At 43.4% G+C, this 22,214-nt stretch overlaps 1 protein-coding gene across 1 annotated transcript in view; it reads right to left on the reverse strand.

Moving 5' to 3' along the window:
• Positions 1 to 22,214, reverse strand: part of LOC115121610 (protein kinase C epsilon type-like) — a 225,878-nt gene that overhangs the window by 43,475 nt on the left and 160,189 nt on the right. Inside the window, 4 exon segments of the mRNA XM_065013213.1 lie at positions 2,917 to 3,046; positions 3,139 to 3,203; positions 3,206 to 3,226; positions 3,370 to 3,404. Coding sequence (XP_064869285.1) covers positions 2,917 to 3,046; positions 3,139 to 3,203; positions 3,206 to 3,226; positions 3,370 to 3,404 — 251 coding nt within the window.

The raw sequence follows: 22,214 nt of genomic DNA on the forward strand, positions 1-22,214 counted from the left end.
TTACTGACTAAGAGAGACCATGGTTACCTCACATGTTCATTCACCTTACAGACTGAGAGAGAGACCATGGTTACAGACTGAGAGAGACCATGGTTACTGACTGAGAGAGACCATGGTTACTGACTGAGAGAGACCATGGTTACTCACTGAGAGAGACCATGGTTACCTCACATGTTCATTCACCTTACAGACTGAGAGAGAGACCATGATTACAGACTGACCTCATAGTTCATTCACCTTACAGACTGAGAGAGAGACCATGGTTACTGACTGAGAGAGAGACCATGGTTACTGACTGAGAGAGACCTTGGTTACTCACTCACATGTTCATTCACCTTACAGACTGAGAGAGACATCATGGTTACAGACTGAGAGAGAGACCATGGTTACTGACTGAGAGAGACCATGGTTACTGACTGAGAGAGACCATGGTTACTCACTGAGAGAGACCATGGTTACCTCACATGTTCATTCACCTTACAGACTGAGAGAGAGACCATGATTACAGACTGAGAGAGAGACCATAGTTACTGACTGAGAGAGAGACCATGGTTACTGACTGAAAGAGACCATGGTTACTCACTGAGAGAGACCTTGGTTACCTCACATGTTCATTCACCTTACAGACTGAGAGAGACATCATGGTTACAGACTGAGAGAGAGACCATGGTTACTGACTGAGAGAGACCATGGTTACTGACTGAGAGAGACCATGGTTACCTCACATGTTCATTCACCGTACAGACTGAGATAGAGACCATGGTTACTGACTGAGAGAGACACCATGGTTACAGACCGAGAGAGAGACCATGGTTACTGACTGAGAGAGAGACCATGGTTACTGAATGAGAGAGAACATGGTTACTGACAGAGAGAGACCATGGTTATTGACTGAGAGCAACACCATGGTTACTGACTGAGAGCAACACCATGGTTACTGACTTAGAGAGAGACCATGGTTACTGACTGAGAGAGACACCATGGTTAGAGACTGAGAGAGAGACCATGGTTACTGACTGAGAGAGAGACCATGGTTACTGACTGAGAGAGACCATGGTTACTGATTGAGAGAGAAACCATGGTTACAGACTTAGAGAGAGACCATGGTTACAGACTGAGAGAGAGACCATGGTTACAGACTGACATGACCATGGTTACTGACTAGACTGAGACCATGACCTCACATGTTCATTCACCTTACAGACTGAGAGAGACCATGGTTACAGACTGAGAGAGACCATGGTTACTGACTCAGAGAGACCATGGTTACTGACTGAGAGAGACCATGGTTACTCACTGAGAGAGACCATGGTTACCTCACATGTTCATTCACCTTACAGACTGAGAGAGAGACCATGATTACAGACTGAGAGAGAGAGACCATAGTTACTGACTGAGAGAGAGACCATGGTTACTGACTGAAAGAGACCATGGTTACTCACTGAGAGAGACCATGGTTACTCACATGTTCATTCACCTTACAGACTGAGAGAGACATCATGGTTACAGACTGAGAGAGACCATGGTTACTGACTGAGAGAGACCATGGTTACTGACTGAGAGAGACCATGGTTACTCACTGAGAGAGACCATGGTTACCTCACATGTTCATTCACCTTACAGACTGAGAGAGAGACCATGATTACAGACTGAGAGAGAGACCATAGTTACTGACTGAGAGAGAGACCATGGTTACTGACTGAAAGAGACCATGGTTACTCACTGAGAGAGACCTTGGTTACCTCACATGTTCATTCACCTTACAGACTGAGAGAGACATCATGGTTACAGACTGAGAGAGAGACCATGGTTACTGACTGAGAGAGACCATGGTTACTGACTGAGAGAGACCATGGTTACCTCACATGTTCATTCACCGTACAGACTGAGATAGATAGAGTCCATGGTTACTGACTGAGAGAGACACCATGGTTACAGACCGAGAGAGAGACCATGGTTACTGACTGAGAGAGAGACCATGGTTACTGAATGAGAGAGAACATGGTTACTGACAGAGAGAGACCATGGTTATTGACTGAGAGCAACACCATGGTTACTGACTGAGAGCAACACCATGGTTACTGACTTAGAGAGAGACCATGGTTACTGACTGAGAGAGACACCATGGTTAGAGACTGAGAGAGACACCATGGTTACTGACTGAGAGAGACCATGGTTACTGACTGAGAGAGACCATGGTTACTGATTGAGAGAGAAACCATGGTTACAGACTTAGAGAGAGACCATGGTTACAGACTGAGAGAGAGACCATGGTTACAGACTGAGAGAGACCATGGTTACTGACTAAGAGAGACCATGGTTACCTCACATGTTCATTCACCTTACAGACTGAGAGAGAGACCATGGTTACTGATTAAGAGAGACCATGGTTACCTCACATGTTTATTCACCTTACAGTCTGAGAGAGAGACCATGGTTACTGACTGAGAGAGACCATGGTTACTGACTGAGAGAGATCACAGTTACAGACTGAGAGAGACCATGGTTACAGACTGAGAGAGACCATGGTTAGAGACAGACCATGGTTACTGACTGAGAGAGACACCATGGTTACAGACTGAGAGAGAGACCATGGTTACAGACTGAGAGAGAGACCATGGTTACTGACTGAGAGAGACCATGGTTACTGACTGAGAGATACACCATGCTTACAGACTGAGAGAGAGACCATGGTTACTGATTGAGAGAAAGACCATGGTTACAAACGGAGAGAGAGACCATGCTATTGGAGTGCATTCTTCTTGACCAGTACAAAATGTTGTGAGAATGTACTATGTATGTGATTGTCTGTGTGTAGTGGTGCATTTGTTTGTATAACTCATTGTGTGTGTGTTTGTGTGTGTGTGCGCCTGTGGGTATGTTTGCGCGTGTGTGCATGTGTGTGTGCTGGCGTACCTTTGCATTGCAGCCCTTGTCTGAGCAGGCCCCACAGTAGCGATCCACAGTGGTCACAGAAGGTTAGGACTTTGAAGTTGTGAATACCAAATTTATGAGGCATATTAACACTGAACCGCTGGGATCCAACCTGCAGGGGGAGACAAAGAGCATTAACGATCACACAGTCACACCCTTAGATTGATTCACCTCATTATAACTCATATCTGGAATGATGCCTACCTCCTCTGGTGTGGTGTCCTCTTTGTCTTTCTTCATCCCAGCACATTTTGTGATGATGAGCTCGAGCCATGGACTACACATGTGCACACTAGGAGACAACAGACAACTAAGTCAATCACTTTATTTTCAACACGTTAGTTGAGTTATCTGTTAAGGCCCTATTACTTATAGAGCGATGGGAATACATTGGTGTGCAGATAGCTGTAACACAGACATAGATATGATGGTTACCTTGACACTGGTAACCCTGTTTCCCAATCACACCCCTGTTGAGAGAGAAATAGTCACTCAATAAAACATACAGTCAGATCCATTAAATTACGTTTGTGGAATTGTAAATTATTACTTGGAATGAAGTGAATATATTTGGGCCATCAAAGCTTTGTCACGTTCAACATCTATGTTTCTATGTTTTGATTAGAAGTCACAATCTGGAATTTAAACAGCCTAACCCTGCTTTGCTGTAATGAATGGAAATTGAACCATTGAACAACAGAAAGTTTAAGAGGTTCCTGAGCCATAGCAGTGAGTTGGGCCACCTCTATAGGTGCTGTCAATGTGGCTATGGGGGGGGCTAAAAATAGCCACAGCTGTGTGTTAACACTCCTTATCACCCCTGTCAGAGAAACAGGTCACATCATAATCACTCTGTTACACTTACAAGGAGTACAGGCAGCGTCTGACAACGCTAGTATACTGCAGTCAGTTACAGACTATCTGACAATGCTACAGTATACTGCAGTCAGTTAGGGACTATCTGACAATGCTACAGTATACTGCAGTCAGTTAGGGACTATCTGACGATGCTACAGTATACTGCAGTCAGTTAGGGACTATCTAACAATGCTACAGTATACTGCAGTCAGTTAGGGACTATATGACAATGCTACAGTATACTGCAGTCAGGTAGGGACTATCTGACAATGCTACAGTATACTGCAGTCAGTTAGGGACTATCTGACAATGCAACAGTATAGTGCAGTCAGTTAGGGACAATCTGACAATGCTACAGTATACTGCAGTCAGTTAGGGACTATCTGACAATGCTACAGTATACTGCAGTCAGTTAGGGACTATCTAACAATGCTACAGTATACTGCAGTCAGTTAGGGACTATCTGACAATGCTACAGTATACTGCAGTCAGGTAGGGACTATCTGACAATGCTACAGTATACTGCAGTCAGTTAGGGACTATCTGACAATGCTACAGTATACTGCAGTCAGTTAGAGACTATCTAGCCATGCTACAGTATACTGCAGCCAGTTAGGGACTATCTAACAATGCTACAGTATACCACAGTCAGTTAGGGACTATCTGACAATGCTAGAGTATACTGCAGCCAGTTAGGGACTATTTGACAATGCTACAGTGTACCACAGCCAGTTAGGGACTATCTGACAATGCTACAGTATACCACAGCCAGTTAGGGACTATCTGACAATGCTACAGTATACTGCAGACAGTTAGGGACTATCTGACAATGCTACAGCATACTGCAGTCAGTTAGGGACTATCTGACAATGCTACAGTATACTGCAGCCAGTTAGGGACTATTTGACAATGCTACAGTATACCACAGCCAGTTAGGGACTATCTGACAATGCTACAGTATACTGCAGTCAGTTAGGGACTATCTGACAATGCTACAGTATACCACAGCCAGTTAGGGACTATCTAGCCATGCTACAGTATACTGCAGTCAGGTAGGGACTATCTGACAATGCTACAGTATACTGCAGTCAGTTAGGGACTATCTGACAATGCTACAGTATACTGCAGTCAGTTAGGGACTATCTAGCCATGCTACAGTATACTGCAGCCAGTTAGGGACTATCTAACAATGCTACAGTATACCACAGTCAGTTAGGGACTATCTGACAATGCTAGAGTATACTGCAGCCAGTTAGGGACTATTTGACAATGCTACAGTATACCACAGCCAGTTAGGGACTATCTGACAATGCTACAGTATACCACAGCCAGTTAGGGACTATCTGACAATGCTACAGTATACTGCAGACAGTTAGGGACTATCTGACAATGCTACAGCATACTGCAGTCAGTTAGGGACTATCTGACAATGCTACAGTATACTGCAGCCAGTTAGGGACTATTTGACAATGCTACAGTATACCACAGCCAGTTAGGGACTATCTGACAATGCTACAGTATACTGCAGTCAGTTAGGGACTATCTGACAATGCTACAGTATACCACAGCCAGTTAGGGACTATCTAGCCATGCTACAGTATACTGCAGCCAGTTAGGACTATCTAACAATGCACAGTATACAGTCAGTTAGGGACTATCTAACAATGCTACAGTATACTGCAGTCGGTTAGGGACTATCTGACAATGCTAGAGTATACTGCAGCCAGTTAGGGACTATTTGACAATGCTACAGTATACCACAGCCAGTTAGGGACTATCTGACAATGCTACAGTATACCACAGCCAGTTAGGGACTATCTGACAATGCTACAGCATACTGCAGTCAGTTAGGGACTATCTAGCCATGCTACAGTATACTGCAGACAGTTAGGGACTATCTGACAATGCTACAGTATACTGCAGTCAGGTAGGGACTATCTGACAATGTTACAGTATACCGCAGCCAGTTAGGGACTATCTAACAATGCTACAGTATACTGCAGTCAGGTAGGGACTATCTGACAATGCTACAGTATACTGCAGTCAGTTAGGGACTATCTGACAATGCAACAGTATAGTGCAGTCAGTTAGGGACAATCTGACAATGCTACAGTATACCGTCAGTTAGGGACTATCTGACAATGCTACAGTATACCGCAGTCAGTTAGGGACTATCTGACAATGCTACAGTATACTGCAGTCAGTTAGGGACTATCTAGCCATGCTACAGTATACTGCAGCCAGTTAGGGACTATTTGACAATGCTACAGTATACTGCAGTCAGTTAGGGACTATCTGACAATGCTACAGTATACTGCAGTCAGTTAGGGACTATCTGACAATGCTACAGTATAGTGCAGTCAGTTAGGGACTATCTGACAATGCTACAGTATACTGCAGTCAGTTAGGGACTATCTGACAATGCTACAGTTTACTGCAGTCAGTTAGGGACTATCTGACAATGCTACAGTATACTGCAGTCAGTTAGGGAGTATCTAACAATGCTACAGTATACTGCAGTCAGTTAGGGACTATCTGACAATGCTACAGTATACCACAGCCAGTTAGGGACTATCTGACAATGCTACAGTATACTGCAGTCAGTTAGGGACTATCTGACAATGCTACAGTATACCACAGCCAGTTAGGGACTATCTAGCCATGCTACAGTATACTGCAGCCAGTTAGGGACTATCTAACAATGCTACAGTATACCACAGTCAGTTAGGGACTATCTAACAATGCTACAGTATACTGCAGTCGGTTAGGGACTATCTGACAATGCTAGAGTATACTGCAGCCAGTTAGGGACTATTTGACAATGCAACAGTATACCACAGCCAGTTAGGGACTATCTGACAATGCTACAGTATACCACAGCCAGTTAGGGACTATCTGACAATGCTACAGCATACTGCAGTCAGTTAGGGACTATCTAGCCATGCTACAGTATACTGCAGACAGTTAGGGACTATCTGACAATGCTACAGTATACTGCAGTCAGGTAGGGACTATCTGACAATGTTACAGTATACCGCAGCCAGTTAGGGACTATCTAACAATGCTACAGTATACTGCAGTCAGGTAGGGACTATCTGACAATGCTACAGTATACTGCAGTCAGTTAGGGACTATCTGACAATGCAACAGTATAGTGCAGTCAGTTAGGGACAATCTGACAATGCTACAGTATACCGCAGTCAGTTAGGGACTATCTGACAATGCTACAGTATACCGCAGTCAGTTAGGGACTATCTGACAATGCTACAGTATACTAGGTTAGGGACTATCTAGCCATGCTACAGTATACTGCAGCCAGTTAGGGACTATTTGACAATGCTACAGTATACTGCAGTCAGTTAGGGACTATCTGACAATGCTACAGTATACTGCAGTCAGTTAGGGACTATCTGACAATGCTACAGTATACTGCAGTCAGTTAGGGACTATCTGACAATGCTACAGTATACTGCAGTCAGTTAGGGACTATCTGACAATGCTACAGTTTACTGCAGTCAGTTAGGGACTATCTGACAATGCTACAGTATACTGCAGTCAGTTAGGGAGTATCTGCTGCAGTCAGTTAGGGACTATCTGACAATGCTACAGTATACTGCAGTCAGTTAGGACTATCTGACAATGCTACAGTATACTGCAGTCAGTTAGGGACTATCTGACAATACCTACAGTATACTGCAGTCAGTTAGGGACTATCTGACAATGCTACAGTATACTGCAGTCAGTTAGGGACTATCTGACAATGCTACAGTATACTGCAGTCAGTTAGGGACTATCTGACAATGCTACAGTATACCGCAGTCAGTTAGGGACTATCTGACAATGCTACAGTATACCGCAGTCAGTTAGGGACTATCTGACAATGCTACAGTATACTGCAGTCAGTTAGGGACTATCTAGCCATGCTACAGTATACTGCAGCCAGTTAGGGACTATTTGACAATGCTACAGTATACTGCAGTCAGTTAGGGACTATCTGACAATGCTACAGTATACTGCAGTCAGTTAGGGACTATCTGACAATGCTACAGTATACTGCAGTCAGTTAGGGACTATCTGACAATGCTACAGTATACTGCAGTCAGTTAGGGACTATCTGACAATGCTACAGTTTACTGCAGTCAGTTAGGGACTATCTGACAATGCTACAGTATACTGCAGTATGTTAGGGAGTATCTAACAATGCTACAGTATACTGCAGTCAGTTAGGGACTATCTGACAATGCTACAGTATACTGCAGTCAGTTAGGGACTATCTGACAATGCTACAGTATACTGCAGTCAGTTAGGGACTATCTGACAATGCTACAGTATACCACAGCCAGTTAGGGACTATCTGACAATGCTACAGGATACTGCAGCCAGTTAGGGACTATATGACAATGCTACAGTATACTGCAGTCAGTTAGGGACTATCTGACAATGCAACAGTATAGCAGTCAGTTAGGGACAATCTGACAATGCTAGTCAGTCAGTTAGGGACTATCTGACAATGCTACAGTATACTGCAGTCAGTTAGGGACAATCTGACAATGCTACAGTATACTGCAGTCAGTTAGGGACTATCTGACAATGCTACAGTATACTGCAGTCAGTTAGGGACTATCTGACAATGCTACAGTATACTGCAGTCAGTTAGGGACTATCTGACAATGATACAGTATACTGCAGCCAGTTAGGGACTATCTGACAATGATACAGTATACTGCAGCCAGTTAGGGACTATCTGACAATGCTACAGTATACTGCAGTCAGGTAGGGACTATCTGACAATGCTACAGTATACTGCAGTCAGTTAGGGACTTTCTGACAATGCAACAGTATAGTGCAGTCAGTTAGGGATAATCTGACAATGCTACAGTATACCGCAGTCAGTTAGGGACTATCCGACAATGCTACAGTATACTGCAGTCAGTTAGGGACTATCTAACAATGCTACAGTATACCACAGTCAGTTAGGGACTATCTAACAATGCTACAGTATACTGCAGTCGGTTAGGGACTATCTGACAATGCTAGAGTATACTGCAGCCAGTTAGGGACTATTTGACAATGCTACAGTATACCACAGCCAGTTATGGGACTATCTGACAATGCTACAGTATACCACAGCCAGTTAGGGACTATCTGACAATGCTACAGCATACTGCAGTCAGTTAGGGACTATCTAGCCATGCTACAGTATACTGCAGACAGTTAGGGACTATCTGACAATGCTACAGTATACTGCAGTCAGGTAGGGACTATCTGACAATGTTACAGTATACCGCAGCCAGTTAGGGACTATCTAACAATGCTACAGTATACTGCAGTCAGGTAGGGACTATCTGACAATGCTACAGTATACTGCAGTCAGTTAGGGACTATCTGACAATGCAACAGTATAGTGCAGTCAGTTAGGGACAATCTGACAATGCTACAGTATACCGCAGTCAGTTAGGGACTATCTGACAATGCTACAGTATACCGCAGTCAGTTAGGGACTATCTGACAATGCTACAGTATACTGCAGTCAGTTAGGGACTATCTAGCCATGCTACAGTATACTGCAGCCAGTTAGGGACTATTTGACAATGCTACAGTATACTGCAGTCAGTTAGGGACTATCTGACAATGCTACAGTATACTGCAGTCAGTTAGGGACTATCTGACAATGCTACAGTATACTGCAGTCAGTTAGGGACTATCTGACAATGCTACAGTATACTGCAGTCAGTTAGGGACTATCTGACAATGCTACAGTTTACTGCAGTCAGTTAGGGACTATCTGACAATGCTACAGTATACTGCAGTCAGTTAGGGAGTATCTAACAATGCTACAGTATACTGCAGTCAGTTAGGGACTATCTGACAATGCTACAGTATACTGCAGTCAGTTAGGGACTATCTGACAATGCTACAGTATACTGCAGTCAGTTAGGGACTATCTGACAATACCTACAGTATACTGCAGTCAGTTAGGAACTATCTGACAATGCTACAGTATACTGCAGTCAGTTAGGGACTATCTGACAATGCTACAGTATACTGCAGTCAGTTAGGGACTATCTGACAATGCAACAGTATAGTGCAGTCAGTTAGGGACAATCTGACAATGCTACAGTATACCGCAGTCAGTTAGGGACTATCTGACAATGCTACAGTATACTGCAGTCAGTTAGAGACTATCTGACAATGCTACAGTATACTGCAGTCAGTTAGGGACTATCTGACAATGATACAGTATACTGCAGCCAGTTAGGGACTATCTGACAATGATACAGTATACTGCAGCCAGTTAGGGACTATCTGACAATGCTACAGTATACTGCAGTCAGGTAGGGACTATCTGACAATGCTACAGTATACTGCAGTCAGTTAGGGACTTTCTGACAATGCAACAGTATAGTGCAGTCAGTTAGGGATAATCTGACAATGCTACAGTATACCGCAGTCAGTTAGGGACTATCCGACAATGCTACAGTATACTGCAGTCAGTTAGGGACTATCTAACAATGCTACAGTATACCACAGTCAGTTAGGGACTATCTAACAATGCTACAGTATACTGCAGTCAGTTAGGGACTATCTGACAATGCTAGAGTATACTGCAGCCAGTTAGGGACTATTTGACAATGCTACAGTATACCACAGCCAGTTAGGGACTATCTGACAATGCTACAGTATACCACAGCCAGTTAGGGACTATCTGACAATGCTACAGCATACTGCAGTCAGTTAGGGACTATCTAGCCATGCTACAGTATACTGCAGACAGTTAGGGACTATCTGACAATGCTACAGTATACTGCAGTCAGGTAGGGACTATCTGACAATGTTACAGTATACCGCAGCCAGTTAGGGACTATCTAACAATGCTACAGTATACTGCAGTCAGGTAGGGACTATCTGACAATGCTACAGTATACTGCAGTCAGTTAGGGACTATCTGACAATGCAACAGTATAGTGCAGTCAGTTAGGGACAATCTGACAATGCTACAGTATACCGCAGTCAGTTAGGGACTATCTGACAATGCTACAGTATACCGCAGTCAGTTAGGGACTATCTGACAATGCTACAGTATACCGCAGTCAGTTAGGGACTATCTGACAATGCTACAGTATACTGCAGTCAGTTAGGGACTATCTGACAATGCTACAGTATACTGCAGTCAGTTAGGGACTATCTGACAATGCTACAGTATACTGCAGTCAGTTAGGGACTATCTGACAATGCTACAGTATACTGCAGTCAGTTAGGGACTATCTGACAATGCTACAGTATACTGCAGTCAGTTAGGACTATCTGACAATACTACAGTATACTGGTCAGTTAGGGACTATCTGACAATGCTACAGTATACTGCAGTCAGTTAGGGACTATCTGACAATGCTACAGTATACTGCAGTCAGTTAGGGACTATCTGACAATGCAACAGTATAGTGCAGTCAGTTAGGGACAATCTGACAATGCTACAGTATACCGCAGTCAGTTAGGGACTATCTGACAATGCTACAGTATACTGCAGTCAGTTAGGGACTATCTGACAATGCTACAGTATACTGCAGTCAGTTAGGGACTATCTGACAATGCTACAGTATACTGCAGCCAGTTAGGGACTATCTGACAATGATACAGTATACTGCAGCCAGTTAGGGACTATCTGACAATGCTACAGTATACTGCAGTCAGGTAGGGACTATCTGACAATGCTACAGTATACTGCAGTCAGTTAGGGACTTTCTGACAATGCAACAGTATAGTGCAGTCAGTTAGGGATAATCTGACAATGCTACAGTATACCGCAGTCAGTTAGGGACTATCCGACAATGCTACAGTATACTGCAGTCAGTTAGGGACTATCTAACAATGCTACAGTATACCACAGTCAGTTAGGGACTATCTAACAATGCTACAGTATACTGCAGTCGGTTAGGGACTATCTGACAATGCTAGAGTATACTGCAGCCAGTTAGGGACTATTTGACAATGCTACAGTATACCACAGCCAGTTAGGGACTATCTGACAATGCTACAGTATACCACAGCCAGTTAGGGACTATCTGACAATGCTACAGCATACTGCAGTCAGTTAGGGACTATCTAGCCATGCTACAGTATACTGCAGACAGTTAGGGACTATCTGACAATGCTACAGTATACCGCAGTCAGTTAGGGACTATCTGACAATGCTACAGTATACTGCAGTCAGTTAGAGACTATCTGACAATGCTACAGTATACTGCAGTCAGTTAGGGACTATCTGACAATGATACAGTATACTGCAGCCAGTTAGGACTATCTGACAATGATACAGTATACAGCCAGTTAGGGACTATCTGACAATGCTACAGTATACAGTCAGTTAGGGACTATCTGACAATGCTACAGTATACTGCAGTCAGTTAGGGACTTTCTGACAATGCAACAGTATACTGCAGTCAGTTAGGGACTAATCTGACAATGCTACAGTATACCGCAGTCAGTTAGGGACTATCTGACAATGCTACAGTATACTGCAGTCAGTTAGGGACTATCTAACAATGCTACAGTATACCACAGTCAGTTAGGGACTATCTGACAATGCTACAGTATACTGCAGTCAGTTAGGGACTATTTGACAATGCTACAGTATACCACAGCCAGTTAGGGACTATCTGACAATGCTACAGTATACCACAGCCAGTTAGGGACTATCTGACAATGCTACAGTATACTGCAGTCAGTTAGGGACTATCTGACAATGCTACAGTATACTGCAGACAGTTAGGGACTATCTGACAATGCTACAGTATACTGCAGTCAGGTAGGGACTATCTGACAATGTTACAGTATACCGCAGCCAGTTAGGGACTATCTAACAATGCTACAGTATACTGCAGTCAGGTAGGGACTATCTGACAATGCTACAGTATACTGCAGTCAGTTAGGGACTATCTGACAATGCAACAGTATAGTGCAGTCAGTTAGGGACAATCTGACAATGCTACAGTATACCGCAGTCAGTTAGGGACTATCTGACAATGCTACAGTATACTGCAGTCAGTTAGGGACTATCTGACAATGCTACAGTATACTGCAGTCAGTTAGGGACTATCTAGCCATGCTACAGTATACTGCAGCCAGTTAGGGACTATTTGACAATGCTACAGTATACTGCAGTCAGTTAGGGACTATCTGACAATGCTACAGTATACTGCAGTCAGTTAGGGACTATCTGACAATGCTACAGTATACTGCAGTCAGTTAGGGACTATCTGACAATACCTACAGTATACTGCAGTCAGTTAGGGACTATCTGACAATGCTACAGTATACTGCAGTCAGTTAGGGACTATCTGACAATGCTACAGTATACTGCAGTCAGTTAGGGACTATCTGACAATGCAACAGTATAGTGCAGTCAGTTAGGGACAATCTGACAATGCTACAGTATACAGTCAGTTAGGGACTATCTGACAATGCTACAGTATACTGCAGTCAGTTAGAGACTATCTGACAATGCTACAGTATACTGCAGTCAGTTAGGGACTATCTGACAATGATACAGTATACTGCAGCCAGTTAGGGACTATCTGACAATGATACAGTATACTGCAGCCAGTTAGGGACTATCTGACAATGCTACAGTATACTGCAGTCAGGTAGGGACTATCTGACAATGCTACAGTATACTGCAGTCAGTTAGGACTTTCTGACAATGCAACAGTATAGTGCAGTCAGTTAGGGATAATCTGACAATGCTACAGTATACCGCAGTCAGTTAGGGACTATCCGACAATGCTACAGTATACTGCAGTCAGTTAGGACTATCTAACAATGCTACAGTATACCACAGTCAGTTAGGGACTATCTAACAATGCTACAGTATACTGCAGTCGGTTAGGGACTATCTGACAATGCTAGAGTATACTGCAGCCAGTTAGGGACTATTTGACAATGCTACAGTATACCACAGCCAGTTAGGGACTATCTGACAATGCTACAGTATACCACAGCCAGTTAGGGACTATCTGACAATGCTACAGCATACTGCAGTCAGTTAGGGACTATCTAGCCATGCTACAGTATACTGCAGACAGTTAGGGACTATCTGACAATGCTACAGTATACTGCAGTCAGGTAGGGACTATCTGACAATGTTACAGTATACCGCAGCCAGTTAGGGACTATCTAACAATGCTACAGTATACTGCAGTCAGGTAGGGACTATCTGACAATGCTACAGTATACTGCAGTCAGTTAGGGACTATCTGACAATGCAACAGTATAGTGCAGTCAGTTAGGGACAATCTGACAATGCTACAGTATACCGCAGTCAGTTAGGGACTATCTGACAATGCTACAGTATACTGCAGTCAGTTAGGGACTATCTGACAATGCTACAGTATACTGCAGTCAGTTAGGGACTATCTGACAATGCTACAGTTTACTGCAGTCAGTTAGGGACTATCTGACAATGCTACAGTATACTGCAGTCAGTTAGGGAGTATCTAACAATGCTACAGTATACTGCAGTCAGTTAGGGACTATCTGACAATGCTACAGTATACTGCAGTCAGTTAGGGACTATCTGACAATGCTACAGTATACTGCAGTCAGTTAGGGACTATCTGACAATGCTACACAGTATACTGCAGTCAGTTAGGGACTATCTGACAATGCTACAGTATACTGCAGTCAGTTAGGGACTATCTGACAATGCTACAGTATACTGCAGTCAGTTAGGGACTATCTGACAATGCAACAGTATAGTGCAGTCAGTTAGGGACAATCTGACAATGCTACATACCGCAGTCAGTTAGGGACTATCTGACAATGCTACAGTATACTGCAGTCAGTTAGAGACTATCTGACAATGCTACAGTATACTGCAGTCAGTTAGGGACTATCTGACAATGATACAGTATACTGCAGCCAGTTAGGGACTATCTGACAATGATACAGTATACTGCAGCCAGTTAGGGACTATCTGACAATGCTACAGTATACTGCAGTCAGGTAGGGACTATCTGACAATGCTACAGTATACTGCAGTCAGTTAGGGACTTTCTGACAATGCAACAGTATAGTGCAGTCAGTTAGGGATAATCTGACAATGCTACAGTATACCGCAGTCAGTTAGGGACTATCCGACAATGCTACAGTATACTGCAGTCAGTTAGGGACTATCTAACAATGCTACAGTATACCACAGTCAGTTAGGGACTATCTGACAATGCTACAGTATACTGCAGTCAGTTAGGGACTATTTGACAATGCTACAGTATACCACAGCCAGTTAGGGACTATCTGACAATGCTACAGTATACCACAGCCAGTTAGGGACTATCTGACAATGCTACAGCATACTGCAGTCAGTTAGGGACTATCTAGCCATGCTACAGTATACTGCAGACAGTTAGGGACTATCTGACAATGCTACAGTATACTGCAGTCAGTTAGGGACTATCTGACAATGTTACAGTATACCGCAGCCAGTTAGGGACTATCTGAACAATGCTACAGTATACTGCAGTCAGGTAGGGACTATCTGACAATGCTACAGTATACTGCAGTCAGTTAGGGACTATCTGACAATGCAACAGTATAGTGCAGTCAGTTAGGGACAATCTGACAATGCTACAGTATACCGCAGTCAGTTAGGGACTATCTGACAATGCTACAGTATACCGCAGTCAGTTAGGGACTATCTGACAATGCTACAGTATACTGCAGTCAGTTAGGGACTATCTGACATGCTACAGTATACTGCAGCCAGTTAGGGACTATTTGACAATGCTACAGTATACTGCAGTCAGTTAGGGACTATCTGACAATGCTACAGTATACTGCAGTCAGTTAGGGACTATCTGACAATGCTACAGTATACTGCAGCCAGTTAGGGACTATTTGACAATGCTACAGTATACTGCAGTCAGTTAGGGACTATCTGACAATGCTACAGTATACTGCAGTCAGTTAGGGACTATCTGACAATGCTACAGTATACTGCAGTCAGTTAGGGACTATCTGACAATGCTACAGTATACTGCAGTCAGTTAGGGACTATCTGACAATGCTACAGTATACTGCAGTCAGTTAGGGACTATCTGACAATGCAACAGTATAGTGCAGTCAGTTAGGGACAATCTGACAATGCTACAGTATACCGCAGTCAGTTAGGGACTATCTGACAATGCTACAGTATACTGCAGTCAGTTAGAGACTATCTGACAATGCTACAGTATACTGCAGTCAGTTAGGGACTATCTGACAATGATACAGTATACTGCAGCCAGTTAGGGACTATCTGACAATGATACAGTATACTGCAGCCAGTTAGGGACTATCTGACAATGCTACAGTATACTGCAGTCAGGTAGGGACTATCTGACAATGCTACAGTATACTGCAGTCAGTTAGGGACTTTCTGACAATGCAACAGTATAGTGCAGTCAGTTAGGGATAATCTGACAATGCTACAGTATACCGCAGTCAGTTAGGGACTATCCGACAATGCTACAGTATACTGCAGTCAGTTAGGGACTATCTAACAATGCTACAGTATACCACAGTCAGTTAGGGACTATCTAACAATGCTACAGTATACTGCAGTCGGTTAGGGACTATCTGACAATGCTAGAGTATACCACAGCCAGTTAGGGACTATCTGACAATGCTACAGTATACCACAGCCAGTTAGGGACTATCTGACAATGCTACAGCATACTGCAGTCAGTTAGGGACTATCTAGCCATGCTACAGTATACTGCAGACAGTTAGGGACTATCTGACAATGCTACAGTATACTGCAGTCAGGTAGGGACTATCTGACAATGTTACAGTATACTGCAGTTAGGGACTAGTATACTGCAGTCAGGTAGGGACTATCTGACAATGCTACAGTATACTGCAGTCAGTTAGGGACTATCTGACAATGCAACAGTATAGTGCAGTCAGTTAGGGACAATCTGACAATGCTACAGTATACCGCAGTCAGTTAGGGACTATCTGACAATGCTACAGTATACCGCAGTCAGTTAGGGACTATCTGACAATGCTACAGTATACTGCAGTCAGTTAGGGACTATCTAGCCATGCTACAGTATACTGCAGCCAGTTAGGGACTATTTGACAATGCTACAGTATACTGCAGTCAGTTAGGGACTATCTGACAATGCTACAGTATACTGCAGTCAGTTAGGGACTATCTGACAATGCTACAGTATACTGCAGTCAGTTAGGGACTATCTGACAATGCTACAGTATACTGCAGTCAGTTAGGGACTATCTGACAATGCTACAGTTTACTGCAGTCAGTTAGGGACTATCTGACAATGCTACAGTATACTGCAGTCAGTTAGGACTATCTGACAATGCTACAGTATACTGCAGTCAGTTAGGGACTATCTGACAATGCTACAGTATACTGCAGTCAGTTAGGGACTATCTGACAATACCTACAGTATACTGCAGTCAGTTAGGGACTATCTGACAATGCTACAGTATACTGCAGTCAGTTAGGGACTATCTGACAATGCTACAGTATACTGCAGTCAGTTAGGGACTATCTGACAATGCAACAGTATACTGCAGTCAGTTAGGGATAATCTGACAATGCTACAGTATACCGCAGTCAGTTAGGGACTATCTGACAATGCTACAGTATACCGCAGTCAGTTAGGGACATTCTGACAATGCTACAGTATACTGCAGTCAGTTAGGGACTATCTAGCCATGCTACAGTATACTGCAGCCAGTTAGGGACTATTTGACAATGCTACAGTATACTGCAGTCAGTTAGGGACTATCTGACAATGCTACAGTATACTGCAGTCAGTTAGGGACTATCTGACAATGCTACAGTATACTGCAGTCAGTTAGGGACTATCTGACAATGCTACAGTATACTGCAGTCAGTTAGGGACTATCTGACAATGCTACAGTTTACTGCAGTCAGTTAGGGACTATCTGACAATGCTACAGTATACTGCAGTATGTTAGGGAGTATCTAACAATGCTACAGTATACTGCAGTCAGTTAGGGACTATCTGACAATGCTACAGTATACTGCAGTCAGTTAGGGACTATCTGACAATGCTACAGTATACTGCAGTCAGTTAGGGACTATCTGACAATGCTACAGTATACCACAGCCAGTTAGGGACTATCTGACAATGCTACAGGATACTGCAGCCAGTTAGGGACTATATGACAATGCTACAGTATACTGCAGTCAGTTAGGGACTATCTGACAATGCAACAGTATAGTGCAGTCAGTTAGGGACAATCTGACAATGCTACAGTATACCGCAGTCAGTTAGGGACTATCTGACAATGCTACAGTATACTGCAGTCAGTTAGGGACAATCTGACAATGCTACAGTATACTGCAGTCAGTTAGGGACTATCTGACAATGCTACAGTATACTGCAGTCAGTTAGAGACTATCTGACAATGCTACAGTATACTGCAGTCAGTTAGGGACTATCTGACAATGATACAGTATACTGCAGCCAGTTAGGGACTATCTGACAATGATACAGTATACTGCAGCCAGTTAGGGACTATCTGACAATGCTACAGTATACTGCAGTCAGGTAGGGACTATCTGACAATGCTACAGTATACTGCAGTCAGTTAGGGACTATCTGACAATGCTACAGTATACTGCAGACAGTTAGGGACTATCTAGCCATGCTACAGTATACTGCAGACAGTTAGGGACTATCTGACAATGCTACAGTATACTGCAGTCAGGTAGGGACTATCTGACAATGCTACAGTATACTGCAGTCAGTTAGGGACTATCTGACAATGCTACAGTATACTGCAGTCAGTTAGGGACTATCTGACAATGCTACAGTATACTGCAGTCAGTTAGGGACTATCTGACAATGCAACAGTATAGTGCAGTCAGTTAGGGATAATCTGACAATGCTACAGTATACCGCAGTCAGTTAGGGACTATCTGACAATGCTACAGTATACCGCAGTCAGTTAGGGACTATCTGACAATGCTACAGTATACTGCAGTCAGTTAGGGACTATCTAGCCATGCTACAGTATACTGCAGCCAGTTAGGGACTATTTGACAATGCTACAGTATACTGCAGTCAGTTAGGGACTATCTGACAATGCTACAGTATACTGCAGTCAGTTAGGGACTATCTGACAATGCTACAGTATACTGCAGTCAGTTAGGGACTATCTGACAATGCTACAGTATACTGCAGTCAGTTAGGGACTATCTGACAATGCTACAGTATACTGCAGCCAGTTAGGGACTATCTGACAATGCTACAGGATACTGCAGCCAGTTAGGGACTATATGACAATGCTACAGTATACTGCAGTCAGTTAGGGACTATCTGACAATGCAACAGTATAGTGCAGTCAGTTAGGGACAATCTGACAATGCTACAGTATACCGCAGTCAGTTAGGGACTATCTGACAATGCTACAGTATACTGCAGTCAGTTAGGGACAATCTGACAATGCTACAGTATACTGCAGTCAGTTAGGGACTATCTGACAATGCTACAGTATACTGCAGTCAGTTAGAGACTATCTGACAATGCTACAGTATACTGCAGTCAGTTAGGGACTATCTGACAATGATACAGTATACTGCAGCCAGTTAGGGACTATCTGACAATGATACAGTATACTGCAGCCAGTTAGGGACTATCTGACAATGCTACAGTATACTGCAGTCAGGTAGGGACTATCTGACAATGCTACAGTATACTGCAGTCAGTTAGGGACTTTCTGACAATGCAACAGTATAGTGCAGTCAGTTAGGGATAATCTGACAATGCTACAGTATACCGCAGTCAGTTAGGGACTATCTGACAATGCTACAGTATACTGCAGTCAGTTAGGGACTATCTGACAATGCTACAGTATACTGCAGACAGTTAGGGACTATCTAGCCATGCTACAGTATACTGCAGACAGTTAGGACTATCTGACAATGCTACAGTATACTGCAGTCAGGTAGGGACTATCTGACAATGCTACAGTATACTGCAGTCAGTTAGGGACTATCTGACAATGCAACAGTATAGTGCAGTCAGTTAGGGACAATCTGACAATGCTACAGTATACCGCAGTCAGTTAGGGACTATCTGACAATGCTACAGTATACCGCAGTCAGTTAGGGACTATCTGACAATGCTACAGTATACTGCAGTCAGTTAGGGACTATATGACCATGCTACAGTATACTGCAGCCAGTTAGGGACTATTTGACAATGCTACAGTATACTGCAGTCAGTTAGGGACTATCTGACAATGCTACAGTATACTGCAGTCAGTTAGGGACTATCTGACAATGCTACAGTATACTGCAGTCAGTTAGGGACTATCTGACAATGCTACAGTATACTGCAGTCAGTTAGGGACTATCTGACAAGGCTACAGTATACTGCAGCCAGTTAGGGACTATCTGACAATGCTACAGTATACTGCAGTCAGGTAGGGACTATCTGACAATGCTACAGTATACTGCAGTCAGTTAGGGACTATCTGACAATGCTACAGTATACTGCAGACAGTTAGGGACTATCTAGCCATGCTACAGTATACTGCAGACAGTTAGGGACTATCTGACAATGCTACAGTATACTGCAGTTAGGGACTATCTGACAATGCTACAGTATACTGCAGTCAGTTAGGGACTATCTGACAATGCTACAGTATACTGCAGTCAGTTAGGGACTATCTGACAATGCTACAGTATACTGCAGTCAGTTAGGGACTATCTGACAATGCAACAGTATAGTGCAGTCAGTTAGGGATAATCTGACAATGCTACAGTATACCGCAGTCAGTTAGGGACTATCTGACAATGCTACAGTATACCGCAGTCAGTTAGGGACTATCTGACAATGCTACAGTATACTGCAGTCAGTTAGGGACTATCTAGCCATGCTACAGTATACTGCAGCCAGTTAGGGACTATTTGACAATGCTACAGTATACTGCAGTCAGTTAGGGACTATCTGACAATGCTACAGTATACTGCAGTCAGTTAGGGACTATCTGACAATGCTACAGTATACTGCAGTCAGTTAGGGACTATCTGACAATGCTACAGTATACTGCAGTCAGTTAGGGACTATCTGACAATGCTACAGTATACCACAGCCAGTTAGGGACTATCTGACAATGCTACAGGATACTGCAGCCAGTTAGGGACTATATGACAATGCTACAGTATACTGCAGTCAGTTAGGGACTATCTGACAATGCAACAGTATAGTGCAGTCAGTTAGGGACAATCTGACAATGCTACAGTATACCGCAGTCAGTTAGGGACTATCTGACAATGCTACAGTATACTGCAGTCAGTTAGGGACAATCTGACAATGCTACAGTATACTGCAGTCAGTTAGGGACTATCTGACAATGCTACAGTATACTGCAGTCAGTTAGAGACTATCTGACAATGCTACAGTATACTGCAGTCAGTTAGGGACTATCTGACAATGATACAGTATACTGCAGCCAGTTAGGGACTATCTGACAATGATACAGTATACTGCAGCCAGTTAGGGACTATCTGACAATGCTACAGTATACTGCAGTCAGGTAGGGACTATCTGACAATGCTACAGTATACTGCAGTCAGTTAGGGACTTTCTGACAATGCAACAGTATAGTGCAGTCAGTTAGGGATAATCTGACAATGCTACAGTATACCGCAGTCAGTTAGGGACTATCCGACAATGCTACAGTATACTGCAGTCAGTTAGGGACTATCTGACAATGCTACAGTATACTGCAGACAGTTAGGGACTATCTAGCCATGCTACAGTATACTGCAGACAGTTAGGGACTATCTGACAATGCTACAGTATACTGCAGTCAGGTAGGGACTATCTGACAATGCTACAGTATACTGCAGTCAGTTAGGGACTATCTGACAATGCAACAGTATAGTGCAGTCAGTTAGGGACAATCTGACAATGCTACAGTATACCGCAGTCAGTTAGGGACTATCTGACAATGCTACAGTATACCGCAGTCAGTTAGGGACTATCTGACAATGCTACAGTATACTGCAGTCAGTTAGGGACTATATAGCCATGCTACAGTATACTGCAGCCAGTTAGGGACTATTTGACAATGCTACAGTATACTGCAGTCAGTTAGGGACTATCTGACAATGCTACAGTATACTGCAGTCAGTTAGGGACTATCTGACAATGCTACAGTATACTGCAGTCAGTTAGGGACTATCTGACAATGCTACAGTATACTGCAGTCAGTTAGGGACTATCTGACAAGGCTACAGTATACTGCAGTCAGTTAGGGACAATCTGACAATGCTACAGTATACTGCAGTCAGTTAGGGACTTTCTGACAATGCAACAGTATAGTGCAGTCAGTTAGGGATAATCTGACAATGCTACAGTATACCGCAGTCAGTTAGG

This window comes from Oncorhynchus nerka, linkage group LG28 (genome assembly GCF_034236695.1).
Source record: "Oncorhynchus nerka isolate Pitt River linkage group LG28, Oner_Uvic_2.0, whole genome shotgun sequence".
NCBI lineage: Eukaryota > Metazoa > Chordata > Actinopteri > Salmoniformes > Salmonidae > Oncorhynchus > Oncorhynchus nerka.